Genomic DNA, 25,951 nt, shown 5'->3' with positions numbered 1-25,951 from the left:
TTGGCAGGGGAATTATGACAGTTTTGTTTAGTCTTGCCAAGAAGGGACTACAGAAGGACTTGGTCTTCTGCCCTTATTGGCGTCTCCTAGATTCACAGCCATCCTTTGGATTCAAAGCTCTTTGGCACCACCTACATCCCACTCTTTTCTGCGCTCTTTTGTTGAACTCAAGCTGTTCTTCTCTGTAGAAAACCACCCTTAGTCAGCTGTGGGCATTTAGAAGTGAGGACTTACAGGTTCCTCACAGGAAGTACATTCATCACAACAAGGTCTCATGAAACTAAAAAAGGGATTGGTATGGAGTAAGGGAATATGAGGAGGGGTGATTTAAAAATTCATGGGAAACGTAATACTTCTCTCTAGAATCAGGAATACAGGAGGAGCCTTCTGGGCCTGCCCAGGATCTACCTTTGGAAGCTCCACCTCAAGGCTGCTTATCTCCTGCTTGATGGTTCTCTGTCCTTAAAATGGACTTGGAGAGAAGAGCCTTGGAAAAATTCATGACAAACCTCCCTCGGAAGCCCTTTTAACAGAGGTCTGGGCTCTAAATGGGGCCATTTCATCAATCTGGTTAAAGAATAGCTTTTCCTGGATAAAGAGTAACAAGAACTCACACATTCTGGCCTGTTTCTTAGCACAGGGATCAGTGCAAGCATTTATTTGTCGTTGATTTTGAAATTGATATCTCTTACAGAGTGGTGCTTCAGAGGCCAGACAAGCATGCTTATAAACAAGGGGAAAACAGGTGGGACCCAAACATTGTACTAATGGTAGCTGCTGGTTTGCAATAAATGTGACCCAGCAATATAAACAAGTGAGGAGGCTCTCCAATTCAAGTGCCTTCCATGGATCAACTGCACACGCTTCGTACGTGTGGTTGGAGACCTAGGCAAGATGACAAAGAGCTTTGTTTTCTCACTGTTGCCCAGAAATGCATGAACGACTCAAGCCAGTGGAGTTTTTGTACTCCTTTGCTAAAGGATTTCCTCACTGTGCGTCGTGCACAGTAGTACATGGCTGTGTCTTCACGCGTCAAGCCACTCAGTTGCAGGATCACCTGGTTTTTGGAAGTCTCCTTTGTAATCGTGATCCGATTTTTGAGGACACTGTTATAATAAGTGTCCCCACCCCCCCAGATATGTGTAATCCATTCCAATGTCTTTCCTGAGAGCTGACGGATCCAGGCCACTGCATAGCTGTTGTCCGTTACAGAAAATCCAGAGATGGTACAGGTCAGCCGCAGAGTCTCTCCTGGCTTCTTCACACCCCCGTCAGACTCTGTGAGAGTAGCTTGTGAGGAAATGTCTGTGTGAACAAGAGGGGAGAAGGAAAAGAGAGAAATTTGAAGAAGAAAAATATGAGGGTAGAGTACAGAAAAATCATGCCTCTGGTGAAATAAGAATGAGAGCCCTTCTTACATGCAGGGAAGAGCGTTAAGAAACTTATCAAGACCCACAGGTCCATGACTCACTGACTCCTGGCCTCAATCCTCAGGGGGCAGAACTCAACCAGGTTCTCTCAAAGCGTGTGAATTCTCAACCCTTAACCTGGACTCTCCATTTATAGAAGGATGTACAAAAAAATTTGCATGAAGCCAATGACACTACTAATATAAAACAGTCCCAACCTCTTAACACACTTACAATGAAGAAAGTGTGACTAATGCCCCTATGAATCGTTCCAAAAAAGAGAAGAAAACAAACCCAAACCACGATAATTTAAATATTTTAAAAATTTATTTTAATATTGAACAACATTCTATTGCCTTTTAATATATAGCTTTGTTTGATTCTTTTAAACTTGTTCTGACCATATGATTTCAATTGTTGTGTGCCGCCTTGAGTTCCCTATTGAGAGAGATGCCCCTTCTGAACGAATGAATGAATTAGTGTTTGGTTGATGGATAAATGGATGGATAGAAGGAAGGAAGGAAGGAAGGAAGGAAGGAAGGAGCGTTCCTTTGACATATGTTAGAATGCTTGTTGTGGGTTTTTCGGGCTCTTTGGTCGTGTTCTGAAGGTTGTTCTTCCTAACATTTCGCCAATCTCTGTGGTCGGCATCTTCAGAGGACTAGAGTAGGAACTCATCAGGGATTTTTGTTCAGAATTCATAGGGAAGGGTAGAAATCCCAAAAGTGCTCTGGCTCCATGATGGAAGGGAGGCTTATTCCCCTAGAATCTCTTGCTGTTCTCCTTAATCTTCAGGTCCCCAGGGAGCTTGGCACAGGGAGTTTTGACAGTTTTGTTAAGTCTTGCCAAGAAGGGATTTCAGAAGGACTTTGTTAATGTCTGCTATGTTCACAGCCATCCTTTGCATTCAAAGCTCTTCGGCACCATCTACATCCCACTCCTGTAAAAGCAGTTTTGCTGAGCTTTCTTTCTCTCCAGAAAACCACCCTTACTCTGCTGTGGGCAGTTAGAATTGACCACTTACAGTTTCCTCACGGGAATTACATTAATCACAACAAGGTCTCAGGAAACTAAAAATAGAGATTGGTATGCAGTGAAGGAAAATGAGAAGGGATGATTCTAAAAGATATGGGATATAAAATACTTCTCACTAGAGTCGGGAAAATACAAAATAAAAGAAAAATGATTGTGAATTTTCCGAGCGTCTAAATGAACTACATGCTTTGACACTTAGTGATAATAATGTGTAATATATTACATTCATTCATTCATTCATTCATTCATTCATTCATTCATTCATTCATTCATTCATTCATTTAAATAAATAAATAAATAAATAAATAAATAAATAAATAAATAAATAAATAAATAAATAAATAAATAAATAAATAAATAAATAAATAAATAAATGTTAAGCTAGAACTGGGAGAAGCTATCCTTATTCTGTCTTTATACAGACACCAAGATCCCTCTGAAGGTTTAAAACATATATTTCTTCATGTTTTAAATTGGTTTTTAATCTTGACCAATGCTTGATATTTTTTTGTTATCTCTGTTTTTGTGTGGAATGTTTAACTTGGTATTGTTTTTCCATGGGTTTAATCACTGGGACCTGCCTTGGTTGCGCTGATAGCAGAAAACTGGCATATAAATAAAATAAACAATTACACAGTCAGCTTTTGGAGTGGTTGCAGGTGGAACATGCAAGACAACCTTCTCTAAGCAGGAACCAGGTTAGGTTTGTTCAGACTTGAGGACAGACATTCCAAGACAATAAAGCTCTCTGGCACAAAGGTGGGAGGGAAGCTAATTCTATTATCCCAAGATGGATGCTGAATTTCTCAGTCAGTCATGTAAATAGAAGCCTAAATATAAATTCAAAGAAATTCGCTCTAGCACTGAGCCGTAAACAGCAGGGTGACCTCTAACAGGTACATGTTCCAAGTTGTCCACATAGAAAAAATTCCAGCTCGTTCTAGGACTCCTCTATTTGGAACTTTGTCCTGCCAGGTGATACCAAAAATCCATCAGAGGCAACGCATATGGAACGTGTTCAGCTTCCTCTCCTGCCGTGCAGAAAGGGTCCAGGACTCACTGCAGGACAGGAGTGTGCTCAGGACACAGGCTCTACAGACCTGGATCTTGGTCTATGCCGTCAGCTTCTTATTAAGCCATACTCTCTTTGTGAGTCTAGAGAATTTTTGCCACTATATGTCACAGAAATTGAAGAAATCCTGAAGGAGAAGATTTTGTCTTGGTCTTGCAATGGAAATTGTTTCTGGGGGTCTTTCATTACTCGTTTGTCTGTAGCCTGTAGTCAAATGGAATGGGTGAAATTCGTTGGGCATTCCTATTGGAAAGTCTCCATTCCAACCTGAATTTCACAATATCAATTTTCTGCCAGAAAAAAAATAGTGCTTAAATATTATTCCTCGGGTTGATTCATGGCTTCCTGAACCCATCTCATCTACTCATGTGTAAATTTGATTTGGTAACCCTTCAACCCTTTGAATGTTGTTGTTCCAGGCCATTCTGAACTGTTCTTGTGGGGTTTGAGTTAATGAAAGAGAAATATTTATTAGCTTTCAGGCTGAAACAATCATTCTCTTTGTCTGTCATATCACATTATTTATGGTATGAACTTTCATTAAGAAGTGTCCATTCTGACGGATTCCCATTCTCTTCCTCATCTCATTAGACATCTCCCCCAAATAACCAATTTACTCCATCAAATTTCTGGCTTAATACTTCCTCCTAAGTAGCTGTTCCCTGCTGTTCAGCTCAGGCTTGAAAACCATCATGTAACATTTTGGAAGAAAGATACAACAAAACACCCCTCCAGTGGAAGCTAATATAGAGAAGATCTCCACAGCAACCATATATGTACCTTTAGTGCTCAAGTACGTTGGAACAAAAGACACCCAAACACTGCAAAAAATCAACATGCTGAAGGTGATGAATTTGGCTTCATTGAAAGTGTCTGGCAATTTCCTCGCCAGGAAAGCCACTGTGAAACTGATAATGGACAGAAGCGCCATGTAGGCCAGCACAAGATAAAACATGAGGACCGACCCTGCATTGCATTGCATGATGATGACTTCAGTGACTGAGTGCAGGTCCAGATCTGGGAATGGGGGAAAGGTCCCAACCCATATGACACAAATGCCAGCTTGAATGAGGGAAGAGGAAAGGACAACAGAAGTGGCCACTCTTTTCCCCACCCATTTCCTCAGGTGGGAGCCTGGCTTAGTGGCCAAGAAAGCTAAGACAACGGTGATGGTTTTGGCCAACACACAAGAAACCGCCACTGAGAAGACCATGCCAAAAACGGGTTGCTGAAGAAGGCAGGTCAGTTTTCCAGGTTTTCCAAGGAAGAGGAAAGTAGAGAGGAAGCAGAGGAGCAGAGAGACAAGGAGAGTGTAGGTCAGCTCCCGGTTGTTGGCTTTGACTATGGGAGTGTCTCGATGTTTAATAAAAGACCCAAGTACCAAGACTGTTACCAGGGAAAAAGAAAGAGCCACTCCAGCTAATGCTTTTCCTAAGGGTTCTTCATAGGAGAGGAATTTGATAACTTTAGGAATGCATTGATCTCTGTCCCTGTTTGGATATTGATCTTCTGGGCATTGTAAGCAGTCATCTGTGTCTGAAAAAGAAATTGATGCCATTAGAATCATAAAGGAGTCAACCATCATTTCTGAGACAGAGTTCAATAAGGAAGACCCTGCTTCTTCTGATTCCATCTTTTAGTTATGTGACTTGTGTGAATGTGACTTGTGTGAAAGTATTCTGTTTGACACAAGGAACACTCTCGAATTTCTGACTGGATGAATTTGGAAGTGTCTCTTGGATGAAGTCTGTGGAAGACGTTGAAACTCTTAAAGAGAGAGTAAGGAACTGAGTGGAATTAAAAGGAAGAGCATTTGTTGTGACATGTTAAAGTGAAAATGAATGTTGAAGTGCTAGGCGTATCAATCTCTTATCCGTTTCCTCCATATTCTTCTCATGCCTTGATAATGTATGAGTTCTTGTCTTTTATGAAGGAAAAAATGAACATGATGCTGATTTCTGTTGGACGTGTTGGCATTTGCAGTGTTCTTTCTTCACACATTCTCCTTTCAGCTTCTGAGGCTGAATAATTAGGCCATCTTAGCTATAGGTTTCAAACCTATAGCTATCGTTTTAGAACTGTATTCTCAAAGGCTTTCACGGCCAGAATCTGATGGTTGCTGTGGGTTTTTCAGGCTCTTTGGCCGTGTTCTCAAGGTTGTTCTGTTGCCGGCATCTTCAGAGGACTGAAGTAGGAACTTTGTCCATGCTCTATTGCTGTTTGTGTGGGTTTTTCAAACTCAACTATCCAACAAACAGCAACAGAGCATGGACAGAATTCCTATTCCAGTCCTCTGAAGATGCCGGCCACAGAGATTGGCGAAACGTCAGGAAGAACAACCTTCAGAACACGGCCAAAGAGACCAAAAAACCCACCACAACCATGTTTTAGAACTGTTCGTACAATCTAGATGGATCTGACTGTTATATTGCCAGGATAATAGAAATTAGAGATGTGTTTTAGATTTAGAAGTTATTGGGAATCTAGGTTGAAAGAATGATATTTTTCAGTTTCTGAACATATCAAAGATGAAGCAAGGATCATGCCTAAGTTGGTTCCCACTAACCTCCACAAAGCAGTTGTAACAGTTACATGAATATTGTTGACTCTCCCAATACAAAATGTTTCTTTAAACTATTTGTTCAATTGGATGGAAAAATACAGCCTGGATCCAAGCTATCTGAAGGCCCTTGTCTCCCTTTATGAGCCTATTTGGATGTTAAGAGCATCAGAAGAGGCCTTCACAGGTGCATTTGGTGGAGACATGGGAGAGGGCCTTCTCTGTGGCTGCTTCAAGACTTTGGAACTCCCTCCCACTGGAAGCTAGGCTGGCCCCATCTTAGTTGTCCTTTCATAGGCAGGCAAAGACCTTTCTCTTCAGGAAGCCTTTCCCTTCGTGATTGGCTGCCTGAGTGGGGCTTTCAAGCAGATTGATGTGCCCTGTTACTTTTTGTATTGATTTAATTTACCATTTCTTAGTGTGGTATTTGATTCTTTTTAGTATTTGTATACTTACCATTTTTAGCTTTAAAACCTTTAATGATGTAGCCCATCTTGGGTTCTTTTTAAGGTGGGGTAAAAAAAACTGAACTAACTAACTAACTAAATAAAAATAAGTGTGCCACTAACCTGATTTGTTGGAAATCTTTCCCTCTGGGCAAAGGTCACAATCGTAGCAGCAAAATTTATCTCCTTCCTTCTTCTTCTTCTGATAACCACGATGGCAAGAGTCACTGCAAACAGAAAGGGGCAGGGCCTGTCCAGAAAGATGGAGAACATTTCCAATGAGAAACAGTTTTTACCCTTCAGGTATGTACAGATAAAGAAAAAACATAGAAGAATTGAAGACATGGTATATTCTGGGTTATGCAAGTACCTTCAGCCTAGCCATAATTTGTGTAGGCATCCTTCAGTCTCGAGAGACTATGGTAACATCCCTGACAATCATTTTTCTTCTTATATTCTTTTGATCTTTATCTTTGTTCACTTGTAATGTTTTTAAAAATTTATTGTTGTTGGATTGTAAGCCGCCTAGAGTGGTCGAATAAGACCAGATAGGCGGGATAGAAATCAAATAAATAAATAAATAAATAAATAAATAAATAAATAAATAAATAAATAAATAAATAAATAAATAACATGCTGTGAAAAATAGAGGTCTTGGAACAGTGTCTAGTGTGGCTGAGAAGGCCAATACGAGACTGACAATCCCTTCCACACTGAAGACAAATACAATCTGTCCTGTCTAGCTCCCTGATTTGGCTGGTTTCGGGACTGCCTCTTTGCCTCGGCCTGCTGGACAAGGATCTCTTCAAATTGGGAGAGGCCGTGATGGAACGCCTGCCTCCAGGCTGTACACTCCGATGTCAGGGTTTCCCATCTGTTGAGTTCCATTCCTAAGGCCTTCAGATCCCGCTTGCAGATATCCTTGTATCGCAGATGTGGTCTCCCTCTGGGGCGATTTCCCTGCACTAATTCTCCATACAGGAGATCTTTTGGAATCGGACCATCAGCCATTCTCACGACATGCCCAAGCCAACATAGACATACCCAACATGCCCAAGATGTTCCACAACATGCCCAAGCCAACATAGGGTCCCTCTCTGTTTCCTTTCTTGCCTAGCTGTAGGCAAGAGAGGAAACAGAGAGGAAGCCTGCTAGAGCCTAACACACCTCCTAGTTGATCCTGGGGCTGCAGGACCACCCCTTCTGCAAGCCCCACTTTACTGTTGAATGTGATATGGGTCAGACTTTAATAGCAATCACCTAAGAATGGAGTCCATTTAAGCCAGAAGTTCTTACATTTTGGAGGAGGCCAAGATCACCCATTTTTATAAAGGTTTGGCCCAATTAAAAGAAAACACCAGAATCTACACCTGGTTAAAGTCCCTGTGCCATGTAATCATGTCCCCATGAAGAACAAATAGTTGGTCTTCAGGAGCCTCAGGATTCACCCATCCAATTTTCACATTATGAAAGGACCTGTTTGGAAATGTCACCAAATTCGTGATATCAAATCCACCTCTCACTTCCCTCTCATCGTTGAATGACACTCGGTCTCCAGCAGAGTTGTTAAATGAAATCTCTTGAAGAAACCTGTGCAACTAGTTGAAGGCAATTAAAAGGAGAAAGGTGAAAAACATTTTGAAGTCTTCCTGAGACAATATACTCAAAGACATATTCTTTCCTAACTATTCGTAGACTGAAATCTATTGTTAAGTCCCATCCAGAATTATCTCATTGAATCTACAGGGATTTTGTGAGTCAACATGTCAGTAAATTCCTTTTTTTAAAATACCTACTCTATTTGCGCTTTGAAAGCATGCAAATACAAGTAGATAAATAGGGACCACCTCGGTGGGAAGGTAACAGCGTTCCGTGTCTAAGTCGCACTGGCCATGTGACCACGGAAGATTGTCTTTGGACAAAACGCTGGCTCTATGGCTTGGAAACGGGGATGAGCACCGTCCCCTAGAGTCGAACACGACTGGACAAAAATTGTCAAGGGGAACCTTCACCTTTACCTTACTCTATTTGCAACCTACGACTAGATTTCAGCCACTGTATCCAGACCTGCTCAGCTACCCTGTTGATCCATCAAAATCAACCAGAGAACTTGAATGATTAACTTAAGCATCATTGGCTTCATTAAACAGAATGTGAGAATATTAGGCATTAATTACTCAGTTTCATCTCACAAAATACTAGTTTTAAGTTCAACGGGACGTTAAGACAGGAACCTACTGTTTTTGCTTTTATAGAACATCCTAGAGAACATTGTGAAATCTGTGAGGAGAAATAATTTGTCTGACACCCTTATGGAGTTATTCTGGGATACTTCAATCTATGTCTTTTTTTTTTTCCTTTATCCTCACAAATCACACAAGAACGGCTACGTTCTTCTCACTAGTGTGGAAAGAAAGGACTCTGCATTACTCCCACTGCACCTCTTGATTTGGCAACAGCCACGCTGAGGCCATTTGGCATTTATTTACCTGCAAAACTGCTGAAAATATTGTCAATTCAAACATCATAACTTTGGATCACTGGATACACAGTGTATGTTTTGTAGAGGCCTTGTTTGCATTTTCTGGTTAAAATTCCTTTTTACTACACAATAGAAGTACAGAGACTCACAGAGGAGAACAGCTTCACTTCCCAGATGGTCCACCCCTTTCTCATTAACTGGCACTTACAGTCCCAATAACTCAGTGACATTTGTAGGGGGAAGAATAAAAACGTTTCATTATTTACAGTTGTGAACAGATCAGCACCAACTTACAAACTAAGTGACTGCTTGCAACAAAGAGTCTCAGCAGACAGGTGGGCTCTCTTGGAAATCAGAGGTGGAACGGGAAGATTAGTTAGTGCTAGATAGCTTGACAGGTACTCCAGCCCAGGAAAGCCCCTCCCACTCACTCAAAACACAGGCAGCATGCAACATTGCGAAAATTTCAACAGTTTTTTTTTTTTGAAAATACATATGGCATAAAGTTGAGTGGCATTAATTTAAAAAGAGCATAGATGGATAGATAGATAGATAGATAGATAGATAGATAGATAGATAGATAGATAGATAGATAGATAGATAGATAGATAGATAGATAGATAGATAGATAGATAGATAGATAGATAGATAGATAGATAGATAGATAGATAGATAGATACAATTGTTTGATCACTCAGTCAGTCAATCAATCAATCAAACAAACAATCAATCAAACAATCAAACAATCACCTTCCATGGCTGAAAATCTTTGTTTTTTTCTTTTTGTTCATATAATATTTCTCTGCCAGTGGGTCTAAAGGAATGCATTGCTTGGATAGCATAGGCCAGAACATAAACAGCATTGTAAACACTATAGCTGGGCCCAGTCATTTGCATTTGAAAAAGAGGTGCAGCAAGATTTTCCAGTCTATCGTTCCTGGTGCAGGAGCCAGTAATCACGTACGGCAACCGAGGATCAGGAAGGGAACAACCAAATGCTTCCACCCAGAACTCCTTGAGGAAATTGTCTCCTTCCGCCCAGTCAGGTTTGATGGTCCGTAGATATTCTTGGAACCCTGGAGGTTCGTTGGAATGAATCCTAAAGGCAATGGCCCCTTGGAACATTTGCAGATCACGGTGACGGCTGATGCTAGCTATTATAAAATCAGCCTGGGCTGTTATAACCCATACTTTGCCAGGAAATGTCATTTTCATATCTCGAGGCATTTCACCAGCAAAATACCACAAGAACATAAGGGAGAACGTGTTACCATAGCAAACAAAAATGTTGGACGTCATATGATTGAAAAACTTGATAAACTTTTTCAGTTTAAGTTCCATTTCATTCAGAGTATGTAAATATTCCTGGGGTGGAATTCGTTCCGTGAACTCTGAGCAAATGCCATGGCGGGAAAGCCGCAGCTCCAGAGCCTGCAAAAAATGTTCTCCGTTGTCATCATCTGTCACAAAAAGGCCAACCCATGTCCAGCCAAAATGCTTCAGCAAGTTGACAATCCCAACGTTCTGATGGTCTTCACTTGGGACCATGCGGTAAAAGAAAGGGAGTTGTTTGACTTCGTTTTTGATGAGGGGAACTGAGCCATAGGTGAGCTGAAATGTGAAGAGGTTGGTTATAATTGCACATTATTTCTTCACAACTGTAGTAGTTTTAGATTACTTTTCATACAGTTGTTTGCAAAAACGAACTTCACTTATGGAGATCCCTCTCATTACACCTTCAAGTTAACCATTGTTGTTGTTGTTTAGTCGTTTAGTCATATCCGACTTTTCATGACCCCATGGACCAGAGCACACCAGGCCCTCCCGTCTTCCCCTGCCTCTTGAAGTTTGGTTACATTCATGTTGGCCGCTTCGATGACACGGTCCATGCATCTCATCCTCGGTCGTCCCCTTCTCCTCTTGCCTTCACACTTTCCCAACATCAGAGAATTTTCCAGGGAGTCTTCTCTTCTCATGAGATGGCCAAATTATTGGAGACTCGGCTTCAGGATCTGTCCTTCCAGTGAGCACTTGGAGTTGATTTCCTTTAGAATTGATAGGTTTGATCTCCTTGCAGTCCAGGGGACTCTCAAGAGTCTCCTCCAGCACACAATTCAAAAGCATCAATTCTTTGGCGGTCAGCCTTCTTTATGGACCAGCTCTCACTTCCATACATCGCTACAGGAAAAACCATAGCTTTGACTATGCGGACCTTTGTTAGCAAGCTGATGTCTCTGCTTTTTAAGATGTTGTCGAGGTATGTCATCGCTTTCCTCCCAAGAAGCAGGCATCTTTTAATTTCGTGGCTGCTGTCACCATCTGCAGTGATCATTAGAAGTCAGCAATTATATAAAGGTTACCAGTGTATTTCATATGTATAGTAACGCCCAAGGTATAGTGTTTCTCACTGAACCATGGTTAAAAGTTGTAATCAATATTGGTATTCCTTTGAACTTTCTTTCCCAGGTAGTTCCTTTGAATTTCCTTCAGGAAGAAGCCTGAGTTTTGTTTTATTGTTTTATGGTACCTTTGGTGCATTGAGGAACACTATATACTGGGGTTTGCTATACCTATGAAGTACACTGGCTACCTTTATATAACTGCTAAATTCTAATGTATATGGTTAGTTCAAAGGTTTAATGAGAGGGATCTCCACACACTCACTTGATCATTCATTCAATTATTTCTTCTTCTCTCACTGTTTCACACACTCTCACACACACTAATACACACACATTAAAAGCACATGAATACATTCATGAGTAAAAGACATTTGAATTCAATGTAGAGACCCTGTCTCCACAGAGTTAGGTTAGTAATGCAAACAGAGGTAGTACGTGCCTCCCTCAAAGGTGGCAGTGCCTAAGATTCTGTCCTTGGTGCCATTTGTTCTCCAGAATCTGATCTTAAGACCGGCAGATGTTTCTGCTGCCAGAGTTATACCTACTAATAGCCTGGGTAGATCCCGATTTATTTGAATGTATTCCAGTAAATCTCACGTTTGAAAGGAAATGATCTATCGCCATGCAGACATTGGAGTGATCTGCCTGACATTATGTTTGATGTATATTTCTTGAAGTAACACCAGGTTCCAATCTGCAGACTCCACCACTTCTGTGGATTTTGTGGAGCATGAAATTTGTCAGTGGTCCTCACTCAGCCCTGTTTCTTCTTTACAGGGGATCAAAATCAGTCTTTTCATCAATCGATGATGTTCTAAACTAGAAATTCATTACCAGGGAGATAGGAGGGAAAGTGCCTTACGTAAAAGAACTATGAGAGGCTGAGAATGGCCACACAGAGGCCTTACCTGTGGAATCTTGTAGAGACTTAAAATTTGTGCCATGCGGAAGGAGGCCTTGGAGGCAAGGGCTCCTATGACAGCTGTCAGTTTACCCTGCGTCTCACATTCGTAGTTGGGGACCAATCTCTGTGACTTAAAGAGAAGGTTCATGGTGGTACGGTAGGTCAACTGTGCATCGTTGTAGTTGTCATAGATGTTGAAACCAAGAGTGATGTTGGGTAAGATGTTGACGTCCCCATTGATCTCTTTGACAGCAAAGGTCAGGGACAAGACATGCTGGTAAAACTTGGTCAGCGTCCTGCAAGTAGAGTTAAACAACCTTTTCACTGAAGATCAATTGTCGATAGTGTCACCGTGTATCAGAGGAAACTTGATGACACCTAAGAACAGGAAATACCCAGTGGACTCTGAGCTATAAGAACGACAATAAACAGGAGTTTTATTCTGTATTTAGAAGTTCGGCAGGAGGTGACTTTTCCCATGTCCCTTTTCTTCCCTATACTTGTCACTCTCTACTGAAGACCATATGCCATACACATTGTATCTCAGCCAAATGTGGTGGAAGGACAAAGAAATAACAGATCCTTGCTCCAACAAAAACAGGTGGATACAGGCATAGAAGAGAGAGAATTCATTCATCACCAGAATGTCACCTTTTGTAATAATAATAATAATAAAAAACCTTTCACTGAAGAATTGCATCACACAGAAAGTCATAAGTCTTTAGTCACAAGACTGAGCCATTTTTCATCTTGGTGGCCTAAACAGAAGAAGGGCTTTTTGCCTTTTAGTAGCAGGCCTGAAATAATATGTACTTATACTTTTTTTCTGACTGAACAAAACCTTTGGGAAATGGCAATTGTCACTGACAAGGGCAGAAGCTTTCTTCTTGACACTTCTTTTCCCAGAACTTTCAGTTCTAAAAACTGGTGGAGTTTGGAACAGGGAAAACTAAGGTCAGGTATCATGGATGTATTGCTAGATCATTTTCAGTAACATAAGCTGTGCCACCCAGTTTTCCTGCAATTCAAATAACATTCACCTCTCCCTGATCTTGTTGAAAAAGCTTTATATATATTGGACAGAAGTAGAGAATCTGAGGTGCTGAGAGGGCTACAGCCCCAATTTTCTCTAATCATTCGATGTGTGGGTGGAGACTAGGGTAAGCTCCTAAATATCTAGAGTTACCTAAGTTCTTCATCTTTTTTTTAAGACCTGTGCACCAAATCCATGAAGTGAAGAATAAGGGGAAAGACTGTATGGAGCCTTTCTCTTGATCAATATTACCCTTAAATAATGAGATCATACAAGTCAGAGAAACATCAGGGAAAGCAAGATGGAATTTTGAATGACACAATTTTTAATGAGAATCCAGGGAACGTATACAGGGAAATCTAATGGCAAATATAACAGATTTGACCATTCAGCATGGATAGACTGCTAGAGAAAGAAACGGGTTCAGAAATAAGATATTAACACAATGTCCTCTCCACCTGTAAGCACTGATCTTCCTCAGGTTCTAATCACATACTACACGCTTGTTGGAAAAGATAATAAGGCTAGGAAAATCTGAAAGGAGCAGGGAAAGGGAAAAATCAGAGGAGGGGGATTGACTTTACACAGGAACGGGCAACCTTGAGTACGCTCTTGAGGACAGGACATTTTGGAGAGTGATTATTCACTGGGTCACCATAAATCAGATATGACATGATGGCACATAACTACAACAAGGACTCAAGGTCTCCTCAAGTAGACTCTGAGCTATAAGAACAACAAGTGGGCATTCCATTCTGTGTTTTCCCCCAGTAATTTTACATCGCTCATTGCTGTGCAGTGCTCCCACATTTCATGAAAAATTAGCACATTCAGTATTTCATAGACTAGTGAATGGAGTGGAAAGGAAATCAGGGAAAATACACCCTCAGTCTCATTTTGTAGTATCCTTTAAAAGTGAACTTACTTGTGTTAACAACACTCTTCACTTTAAATCTCTTTGTTTTTACAAAGGGGTTCATATGGAATCAAAGACTGGAGAATTGTAAGGGATGACAAAAATGAAGTGCACAGTTCCATACTGATGCACATAAAACCACAGATGAGAATCATAACATTGAATTGCCTCCATTTCAGTTATCACCCTTCTTACCTTTAGAGGGAATAGTTTCCACCATGACTGTCATCTAAGGTCATCATTCAGCACTGACCTCTACCATGGTTGTGAACTACAGCACTTACTGAGTTGGTGGGACCTGGTTTTACAGTTACAATTGCACAAGCCATTTTGTTTATCCACAATTTAAAAAAAAAAAATCATTTTCTGATAATTTCAGCCTGAATTGGAAACACTGCAAGAAGTGGCTTTTCCACTGTCCCTTTTCTTGGTCCACACTTGTCACACCCTAGTAAAGGTTACACGCCATAAATATTGCCCCTTAGAAAAATACGGTGCAAGGAGAGGGAGAGAAACAAATCCACCCTCAAACGGAAACATTTTATAAGCAAAAGAGAATAAATATAAGCATAGCCTATTGACAACAAATATGTTTGGAAGGGCACAGATCTATTCATGTTCCACCAGCTTTTTCTTAAAGTCTATTGTCAAGCTAAATTTATACTTTGCATGAAAGAGAGTAAACAAGAAAAGAAAAAATCCCACTCACATTGTCAAATCAGAAAATTCCTCCCAAGGATATACCTTGAAAGAAAATTCATGGAAATAGTAAATCAGCTGAGAAACAAGCCCACCAATGAGGAAGTCCCCAGATTGATACAATTCATGGGGAAGAGTTGTGGGGTCAGTAAGTGGGCATTTCATGGTGTCAGCTTCACACACCCAGTCAAGAAGTAGAAGCAACAACAGTAAGAGAGACAGCCCACTCGTCCACCAGCAAAGGACGTCTCTGGGTACGAAGCCTCTAGCAGCCATCTAAAACATCTTCTATTTTGCTCAGGAATACCACCTTGGCTGACACCTTTTTTTTGGTTGCTAGGCTTCAAAGATTATGAGGCTGTCCTCTTTCCTGTGGTAGCAGCAGGATTACCAACACCTGCCTTGGAAAGACAAGAAAGATCCCCAGTACAGTGCCAAAATCTGTCCAACAACACAGAAAAGAAGAGGCACCAGAGATGCGCAACTGACACAGCGTTGTCTTCTTCACGACCTGGTCCCAGCCAAGGATAGCACAAGTGGAGCAGTTGAAATAGCTACTGGCAAAGCCATGCCATCGTGGTTGCTTTCTAGCTTTCTTGACATCATCCAGACCTTTCCCAGAGGGGGAAAAATTGCAGTGAAGTACATAATAAGTAATTATTTCATGGCCCAAGTGACACTTTTGTCAAAAATATGTTTATCAAGCTTGATGAAAAAGGGGTGGGGTTTTTTTTTGCCTCTCAGTGATGCAAGAAGCAAAGGAGTTCCAGAATTCCATGGGGAGGAGAAAAAAAAGCCAGTTCAATTGCCAGACTGGGAATGGTCTGGAGTTTTCTGTGCAGAAATATCCTTCTAGTGGGCGTCCCGATAGGAACTCTACCTTTTTATGCTGTAAGCCGCCCAGAGTGGTAGAATTTACCAGATGGGTGGGAGGTGATAGATAGATAGATAGATAGATAGATAGATAGATAGATAGATAGATAGATAGATAGATAGATAGATAGATAGATAGATAGATAGATAGATAGATAGATAGATAGATAGATAGATAGATAGATAGATAGATAGATAGATAGATTTGCTGCAGAAAATTCTAGACCTGACATGCTTTTGTCCGGAGCTGTCACATTCTTCGTTTTTTTTTTCCTATGTTCTTCTTTGGATAACGTTATGGACTAGAACTTTGGAGAACAGGGTTCAAATCCCTACTAAGTCATGGAAATTCACTGGGGGAGTGGAACTGGTAAAACCACTCCTTAAATATATCACTTACCTTGAAAGCCTTATTAGAGTCACTCTAAGTCAGTTTTGACTTGACAGCACAGGACACACACATACTACCTTACTGTAAGGATGATAAGACTCAAAATGGATTCAAGTGATTTATTGTTGTATCTAAAGCCATGCTAACTAAGGGACAAGGAGAACCTCAATTTCTGCCCTAAAGTAGATAAAAGTATCTGTGCCCAAGTAGGATTGGACTGTTAATTCTAAACATTGTATAGAAAGTTGGGTGGGATGGAAGGAACTTCTTAATAATTATTCCAGTCCACTTCTGTTGCTTCTAAAGAACATCCACAGGAGTCAAGGACATGCAAATAAATTGTCTTCCATCTTAGTCATTGCATGTATTCGCTCTTCAGTAGAAGTCAAACTGGATTGACTTCTACAAGCACATTTATGTGATTATGCAGAAAACTGATATTGACCTTGCTAATTGTTTTGATAAAGATTATTTCCCTCCACCCTACTCTTCACAAAGGTTCTGAGACAATAAGCCAGACAGTAGAATAAATAAATAAATAAATCTGCAACCAGCAAATGTGAGCTTGGTGGCACCCCACTCCAGGATGTCCTCCTTATTTTGATGGAAGTGACAACATCTTTCTTTTCTCCAGTGAAAGGCTCGTTATTATTGGCACCAGGTCCTAAAGCAAAACGTCTAGGTAAACAATATCCTGCTAGAAAGAATGGTCAAGAGTATCATGGGGATCCCCTTTTATGCACTAGATATACCAGTGGCTGCTTTGCTTTTAAATAATTTGGGCTGATAAAGGAAGTGGGATGATTTCCCAGAATTTTCTACTGTAACTAGTTTTTTTTTCCTTGAGAGATATTCTTGTCTAGAGATGGGCATGAACTGAACCATGAACCAGAAAAATGAACAAATCGGGCTGGTTTGTGGTTCGGTTCATGAACCGGTTTGGGGATTTCATTTTTTTGCTGAAGCAAAATGAAACACTTGACTTTGTTCCCCTCTGGGCTTAATTTTGTTTGGCAAAAAGGGATGCCCACCCATCCATTTCCCCATTGCTGTCCTACATGATCCTGCTACTACCATCCTCAGAGACAGCAGGCCAGGACACTATCTCTGCACATTCACCTGCCGATCAATAAGATGGCAGACCCATGCGCAGAGGCAGCCAACATGGCTTCCCTTCCTGGTAGGGTGGTAGGGGCAGCATGGTGGCAGCGGGGTGGCAGTAATGGCGGCAGCAGGACCAGTTAGTGAGACAATGGGAGCAATGAGAAGGGTGCATGTGGGCAGCATAGGAGGAGGTGGAAGGTGGAGGTAATTCCCCACTAGGCACGAACTGGAAAAATGAACCATAAACCAGCTTGTTTACCAGGTGTTCCTGATGATTTCCGATTAGCCACAAACAACGAAATCCCATGAATGAGTGGTTTTCAAAGCTGAGCCCATCTCTATTCATATATAGGTAAAGGTTCCCCTTGACAATTTTTGTCCAGTTGTGTTCAACTCTAGGGGGCAGTGCTCATCCCCGTTTCCAAGCCATAGAGCCAGCGTTTTCTCCAAAGACAGTCTTCCGTGGTCACATGGCCAGTGCGACTTAGACACGGAATGCTGTCACCTTCCCACCGAGGTGGTCCCTATTGATCTACTTGCATTTGCATGCTTTAGAACCGCTAGGTTGGCAGGAGCTGGGACAAGCGACGGGCGCTCCCTCCGTCGCGTGGATTCGATCTTACAACTGCTGGTATTCTGACCCTGCAGCACAGGCTTCTGCGGTTTAGCCCACAGCACCACCACATCCCCTATATATAATGTCTCTCTGATTCTGGCAGACTCCACTGAATGGGATAATTCATAGTTATGTTTTTCATAATTTCCTTTTTCTTTCTTTTTTTTTGGAAGCTCATTGATAATCTGATCAGCAAGTCCTAGTTTTTCCTCTTTTTTTTTCTTAGTATAAACATCCCTGTTATGCAAATTTGGTGCCCTTCTATAGGGGTTCCCATTTTTCTCCACATAGCCATGCAATACATGTACATCCCCACCTCTACGTATATAGACTTTCAGTGGCAAAGGTAAGACTTTTTCCTCAAGCCTGGAATACGGAGGTGAGACAATTAGCGGGGTAAACTATGGCCACACCTTTATTTAACATTCAAACTGCAGCTAACCCAATGATGCAGTGGAGTCTACTATAGTTCATAAACCTGGGTCAGGAGCCAGGGGTCTCACTTGACCACCACGCCTGCCCTGAATAGGCATCCTTCAGTCTTGAGAGACTATGGTAACGTGCTCTGAATGGAGGACTTGGAACAGCATCTAGAGTGGCTGAGGAGGCCAATTTGAGAGTGACCATCCCTTCCACACTGAAGACAAATACAATCTGTCCCCTGTCCAGCTCCCTGATTTTGCTGCTTCCGGGACTGCCTCTTTGCCTCGGCCTGCTGGACAAGGGCCTCTTCAAATTGGGAGAGGCCATGACACACCACCTGCCTCCAGGCTGAATGCTCAGATGTCAGGGTTTCCCATCTGTTGAGATCCATTCCTAAGGCCTTCAGATCCCACTTGCGGAGATCCTTGTATCGCAGCTGTGGTCTCCCCCGGGGGGATTTCCCTGCACTAATTCTCCATACAGGAGATCTTTTGGAATCCAACCATCAGCCATTCTCACAACATGCCCAAGCCAATGTAGACATCATTGTTCCAGTAATGTATACATGCTAAAAATACAGCTTGATCTAGGACTACTCTATTTGGAACTTTGTCCTGCCAAGGGATACAAAAAATCCGTCAGAGACAACGCATATGGAACATGTTCATCTTCCTAACATGAGTGAATTCAAGCCCTGGATCAGCGTGGTCCTCTTAACAGCATGTCACCAACTAGTGAAAACCAGGTGACCCACCTCAGCCACCACCTGCCCAAGTTTCATGACCTTTGGCAAGTCACGGTCAGGGATGGACCCTCAGCATCCTCACCCCTCCTGGTAACAGAATCTCATGATTTGCGTTGGTGGGAAGTCGGCTGGGCTATCATCTTCCTGGGAGTCCCTTCAGAACTCACTGCTAATCTTCCCATTCTACACTACCTGCATGTGTGACCTATTGATCACAGCTGCAGCTTCCCATGAACAATCAGTGCAGAATAGATTTTTAAAAAAGGCCCACCTATCTTTTGTTCAACGTGTGAATCGGATGGGAAGAGGCCAAAATATTTCTATAGGGCCCTGGATTGGCAGCCTAATCGCGCACTAGACCCATGGGTGAATGGATGGGTCACATGATGAAGGGAACAGGGTAGGAATGCTTTATATAGGCAGATTGCTCAACCCTCAGTTATGGGGCAATCAAAACTGCTTTTCTCCAAGCCTCACACCTTGATCCAGGTGGGGGCAGAGACAAAGAGCATCTGTAGAGAGAGTTATGCTCCCATGTGGAACAAATCATGCAGGGATATTGTTTAAACCTAACCATTTTGTAAAGTTCCCTTTAACCTACTTGTGAGCATATTCTTTCACATTCCTTCTGAAGATTTCTGCTCACGTAGAGGGCTCACAAATAATGCAGTTGATTGGATAGATCATTCAATTGTTTCTTATTTTCAACTGCTCCTTGGTGTTCAGCTCAGGCTTGAACAAAAGAATGTAACATTTGGGGCCAAAAATACAACCCAGCAACCCAGCACTAGAGACTAAGAGAGAGAAGATCTCCACAGCTATCAAGTGTTTCCCCTTTGTGCTCAGATACGTAGGAACAAAAGAGAGCCAGACGCTACAAAACATCAACATGCTGAAGGTGATGAACTTGGCTTCATTAAATGTGTCTGGCAATTTCTTGGCCAGGAAAGCCACAGTGAGGTTGAGGACGGACAGAAGTCCCAGGTATCCCAAGACAAAGTAAAACATGGTACTGGACCCCAAATTACACTGCGTAAACATTTCTTCCATGGCTGAGCGCTTGTCTAAATCTTGGAATGGAGGAGAGGTTCCTAGCCAGACAGCGCAAAGAACAACTTGAATGAGGGAGCAAGAAAGAACAATGGAAGTTGCCACTCTTTTCCCTATCCACTTCCTCAAGCCAGACCCTGGTTTGGTGGCCTTGAACGCTGCAACCACAGTGATGGTTTTGGCCAACACACAAGAAACAGCCACTGAGAAGATGATGCCAAAGACTGTTTGCTGGAGGAGGCAGGTCAGTCTTCCAGGTTGCCCAAGAAACAGGAGAGGAGAGAGGAAGCAGAGGAAGAGAGAGACAAGCAGAGTGTAGGTGAGGTCCCGATTGTTGGCCTTGACTATGGGCGTACCTTTGTGTTTAATAAAAGTCCCAAGTATCAATAGTGTGATGAGGGACAAAGAAACAGCAACCGCAGTGAGAGTTTTTCCTAAGGGTTCCTCATAGGACAGAAAGCTAATAATTTTAGGGATGCACCGATCTCTCTCCTTGCTTGGATATTGATCCTCTGAGCATTGGAAACAATCAACCATATCTGGAAAATGAAAGAGAGATCACTGTGATATTAAGTCAAATGTGAACTATTTTCACAATCAAAAACAATAGTTATTAAATATTGAAATCATCCTCTTTGGTCACAAATCCCCTGTTTGGACACATTCCCTTGAGATAGTGACTTGTCCTATGGGATAACAGATACCTGGACTTTGATTTATCACAAGGGGTGATTTTTCAAGAGTGGAGACTTGAGTCATTGGTCTCACTGTCAAGTTGGACTTAAATCCCACTGGTGACTCAACTCAGACTGAACTTTTTTTTAAATAACTCAGACTCAGCTCGCAACTCAGAATCCACCTACCCCTTTTTTTCTGGGGGAAAAAGATTATTTTTAATAGGATCTCGGACTTGGGACTTAGCACTCAGGACTTGGTACCAAAGATTTGGACTCAGACGCAAAAACCTGCCAACATCTCCGGTATTTTGTGCGTCATCAAAAGATACACCCAAGTTCTTCCTACTTTTGATTAATCTCTAAAACTTGCCGTTCCAAGCTTCTTCAATCAGTGGGCAAACATGAAATGAGGACAACCTTTTTTGAAGCCAGGTAATAGCATCCTGTTCAAGTAGAGATTATGACAATTGTTCTGTTTGGGGGGAAGTGTGTCATGGTGTATTGCTTTGCTGATGGTCAAGCATTCTTGGTCAAGTTGATAGCCATGAGCAGGAGTGAGATCAATTTCAGCAGGGCCTTACAGTCAGCAGTGCAAGGATCACATTCTTAAAGACGAAATAAGAAACATGTGGCAAAAGAGGCTATTTTAAAGCAGGAGTTTAGAATCTAGAAGAATTGAATGCTTGAAAGGGAAAATCTGTAAGCTATTTGTACACTGGGGCAAAGTATGTGAAGAATTCTGGTGGATGTTAAACAATTTTGTGTGAAAAACAACTGCAACAACAACATTCTCTTGGAATTTTTCAGGGCTAAAGTGCCAGGTAGACGTCAGCTACAGTTAGCATTTACTTCTCAACCGTTAAACCAGTGTGACAATGGAACCATTTACCTCAGGAGGTGCTGAATGCTTCAACACTAGAGGCATTCAAGAGATAATTAGACAATTATCTGTCAGATCTGCTTTGATTTGGATTCCTGCAGAAGGTTGGACTCTATGGCCTTATAGGCACTTTCCGAATCTGTTATTCTATTTGATTGATTGATTGATTGATTGATTGATTGATTGATTGATTGATTGAAGAAAACGTTCTCCAAACTGTGAGATTTCTATCAAACGCCCCATGCAATTCCTCACTCTCCACACCATCAAGGGCCAGAATGTTGAAATTCATCACCCTTGTCTGGGGCAATGAGATAAAGGATGGTTTATATATCCCTCTCTGGAGAGGCTGCCAGACATTTGTTAATCTTGCACACTTAACTGCATCACCTACCTGTCTGGTTAGAAATGTTGTCTTCTGGGCACTCGTCACAGTCGTAGCAGCAAAATTTCTCCCCTTCCTTCGTTCGTTTCCAAAAACCAGGATGGCAGGACTCACTGCAGACTGAAAGAGGTCTGACCTGTGCATAACGTTTAGGCATGTTTATGATGGATGGATTGATCTTCCATATACTAGTTGCAGTTAACCCTATGCCTCACTAGTGGAGATAGGCATAAACCAAACAACAACCCTTAAAGAAACATGAACCAGGGTGTTTATTGTGCCAAATTGTTTTTTCCCCCACTTGGTGCTTCAGCAAAATGAATGCCCTCCCAACTCCTTCCCACTGACCCCATCAACTCCCTACCTGGTGATGCTGCCTCCTCCTCTGGTGCCACCACCACCATCCTCAGAGACATTGGCCCTTCCAGGAGATGTACCTGCTGTCTCCATGGTGAAGTGGCAGCGTTACAGCATGGCACGGAAGGAGAAGTTAGCCCCACCCCACCAGTAGGACCCTCCACCAGGCAGAAACAACAACACCACCACCACCAACAACAACAACAACAACAACACCAACAAAATGAACTGGATTGAAGTGGTCAATCTGACCAGATGAGCGGGATATAAATCAAATAAATAAATAAATAAATAAATAAATAAATAAATAAATAAATAAATAAATAAATAAATAAATAAATAAATAAATAAATAAATAAATAAATAAATAAATAATAATAATAATAATAATAATAATAATAATAATAATAATAATAATAATAATAATAATAATAATAATAATAATAATAATAATAATAATAATATTAATAATAATAATAATAATAATAATAATAATAATAATGGTGGTTCATGGCTGGTGGTTAACAATTAACCATCACAAACCACCATTTTTCAAGTCTGTGCCCATCTCTGCTCACTAGCATGGATTCTGTGCTCTTTCAACTCCTTTACAGGGTTGTTTTATTCATCAATACAGTTTTCTTTGGCGTGCTCCATCTGCAGGTTTACCTTTCCTTCCAACACAGTTCGTACCTGGTTAAAGCTGTGATGCCAGGTGATCATGTTTTCATCAAGGATGAACACCTCAAGATTTGCCCAACCAACTTTCACCTTCTGGAGAGATTGGTTTTGAGATACAAACATACTCATTATATCAAAACCAGTGTTCATGAGTCTGTTCTCATTTAAAGACACTAATTCTCCAGCGGAGTTGTTAAAGGAGATAGCCCGAAGAAAGGATTGGACCTAACAGAGAAGAGAAAAACAAACTAAGATGATGAAGTCTTCACACATACATTTAGGAACAACAACAAAATACCTTTTCTGGCTAGTTTGGGATTTAATGATGGAAAGAGCGTTGGTCAGTGTTCCTTTTGAGGACTGCATCCAACCACCATGTGTTAGCCTATCCACATACAAAAAGCCATTTTGTGAGAAAGACAATACCTGCCAAGGCTGAAGATCTTGAAGTCCACTTTTTTGGCCATGCAACATGGTGCTGTAACTAGCTCTAGATGAGCACAGCGCATGTAAAGCATGTGCCACAGAATAAACAGCATTATAAATACTGTAGCTGTGGCCAGTCATGCGCATTTCAAAAAGAATTGCAGGAAGGTTCTCAAGTCTCTCCTTTCCGGTACATGTTCCTTCAATCTTGTATGGTATCCTGGTTTCTGGAAGAGAACAGTCAAAGGCAACTGCCCAGAACTCCAGGAGAAAATCATCCCCATTTATCCAGGAAGGTTTTATGTTCCGAAGAAATTCTTGGAAACCAGGAGGTTCAGCTGAGTGGATCATAAAAGAAATGCCCCCTTGGAACATTCTCAGATGTGAAATCTCATCAACATCTGGAACAGTACAATCAATCTGAGGTGTTAAAATCCATACGTTTCCAACAAATCTATTTTCCTTGGTTGAAGGCATGTCAAGATTCATAAAAAACTGCATCCACAGAAAGGTGTAAGTGTCACCATAAACGACAAATATTCTGGATTTCCAGTTACTGATATATCGATGAATATCAGTGGCTATATGAAATTGGTTCTCCTGCGACCATATGTTCTCATGAGTTGGGATTTGTCTGGTAAACTCAGAACAGAGTCCATTCAGAGACAATAATGGCTCCAAAGTCTTTAAGAACCGTTCTCCACTGTCATCGTCGACCACAAAGATCCCAATCCAAACCCACTGAAAGTGCTTCAACAAATTGATAATCCCCACCTGGAGGTGGAATTCATTTGGAGCCATGTGGTAAAGGGGGAGAAGCCAGGTTGCGTCACTCTCCACTGTAGCAAATGACCCATATGTGAGCTGAAAGAGCATTTTTAAACTATGATGAAAATGTGAATAATGTGAAATCATTGTTGTTGTTTAGTCGTTTAGTCATGTCCGACTCTTCATCATCCCATGGACCAGAGCACGCCAGGCCCGCCTGTCTTCCACTGCCTCCCGGAGTTTGGTCAAGTGATATCATTAAAGATCACTTAAGACTAAAATGGACACAAAATGAACCATGGATTTTTTTAAAAAAAAAATCCATGAAATGGGCCATTTCATAGTTCATTTCAGAGCGCTTTAGGGAAACGTGCATGTCCAGAACAAAATGAAACACCAAACTATTATCGGCATTGGCGATTCATATGTTGGGTATAATTTGGATGTCGTCAAACATGGGCTGACTCTCCCTCCCACCCTTTCCATTTTTGGCGAAGATTGGATTTGAAACATCTGAGTTATAGCCCCCCAAAGCAGGTCCCTAGGAAAGTGCTCTTTAGCAGCTGAGTAAGAATCTGACTCTTCTTCCAATTCAACATGACTGTTACATTCTTTCATCATGTGTTGTCATTTCCTAAATGCCAAATACAGCTTTGGTTTTTCCTATTGTTTTTCTAAACTATGCAAATATCGCCATAAATAGAGTATGCTACATAGGAGATGAGTAGAAGTCTAAGACCCCAAACCCTAAAGAGCCTACCTGTGGAATCTTGAAAATGCTGAAAAGTTCTGATATAAGGAATGAGATCTTCAAGGTATATGACCCTATGACAGCTATTAGTTGGTTGTGGCCATTGCAGGCATAATTGGGGGTGAATCTGCGAGATTTGAAAAGAAGATCAAAGGTGGTACGATATGTCAGCTGTCCATCATTGTAGCTGTCATAGATGTGGAATCCAAGTGACACATTTGGTAAGATCATCGGATTCTCATTGATCTCCTTAACAGCAAAGATGAAGGACAAGATGTGCTGGTAGAACTTCATCATCACTCTGCAAGTTGTTTTAAACATGATTTTACTGGACAGTTCCGCACAACACCAATAACTGGTCTGTTCTTCTCTATTTTAGTTGCTTGATAGTAAGAATATCATTTAATTTAGTACAAATGGTTCTGTTGTAAAACAATTTCCTTTGTTAAGCCCTGATTCTATTTATCATCCAGCACAATAACCAGATGAGGAAAAAGAAGCTAGGGAAAAAGTGGGATTTCTCTCTCTCTCTCTCTCTCTCATTCCATCATAACTTCATTATTAGAAATGGGTACGAATTAAAAAATGAGTCACCAAATTCATTTAAAAGTGACTTAATTCATCAATTCATGTTTGTATGAATCAATGCCTCAATGAATATGAAGCAATGAATTTGAGCAATTTTTGATTTGTTGATTTATTGGTCTATAAAACAGTCCCCCACCCACCTAGAGACACCAAAATTGCAGGGAAGTTTCCTCTGAATCTCCTATACAATCCCTCCAAGTTTGATGAAGACAAGGTTTCCCCAAGCTAGCTGGTAAAGGGCACTTTCCTGAGGGGTATCCACTTTGTGAGTGTATAAC

General features: G+C 41.3%; 2 protein-coding genes across 2 annotated transcripts; both read right to left on the bottom strand.

The window, feature by feature from the left end:
* Nucleotides 1-2,953: 2,953 nt before the first annotated feature.
* Nucleotides 2,954-17,388, bottom strand: LOC110070105 (vomeronasal type-2 receptor 26-like). The gene is made up of 6 exons (XM_078378803.1): nucleotides 17,342-17,388; nucleotides 12,315-12,606; nucleotides 9,755-10,615; nucleotides 7,893-8,120; nucleotides 6,646-6,772; nucleotides 2,954-5,052 (listed from the first exon to the last, which is right to left on the bottom strand). Exons 1-6 carry the CDS (start codon nucleotides 17,386-17,388, stop codon nucleotides 4,151-4,153), a joined length of 2,457 nt encoding a protein of 818 aa, XP_078234929.1. The 3' UTR covers nucleotides 2,954-4,150.
* Nucleotides 17,389-18,023: 635 nt separating this feature from the next.
* On the bottom strand, nucleotides 18,024-22,201 carry LOC110070107 (vomeronasal type-2 receptor 26). Its single transcript, XM_078378312.1, has one exon. It carries the CDS (start codon nucleotides 20,695-20,697, stop codon nucleotides 19,798-19,800), a length of 900 nt encoding a protein of 299 aa, XP_078234438.1. The 5' UTR covers nucleotides 20,698-22,201; the 3' UTR covers nucleotides 18,024-19,797.
* Nucleotides 22,202-25,951: the final 3,750 nt, after the last annotated feature.

This window comes from Pogona vitticeps, chromosome 6 (genome assembly GCF_051106095.1).
Source record: "Pogona vitticeps strain Pit_001003342236 chromosome 6, PviZW2.1, whole genome shotgun sequence".
In the NCBI taxonomy this organism is placed as follows: Eukaryota; Metazoa; Chordata; class Lepidosauria; order Squamata; family Agamidae; genus Pogona; species Pogona vitticeps.
This window is presented reverse-complemented; position numbering and strand designations above follow the sequence as displayed.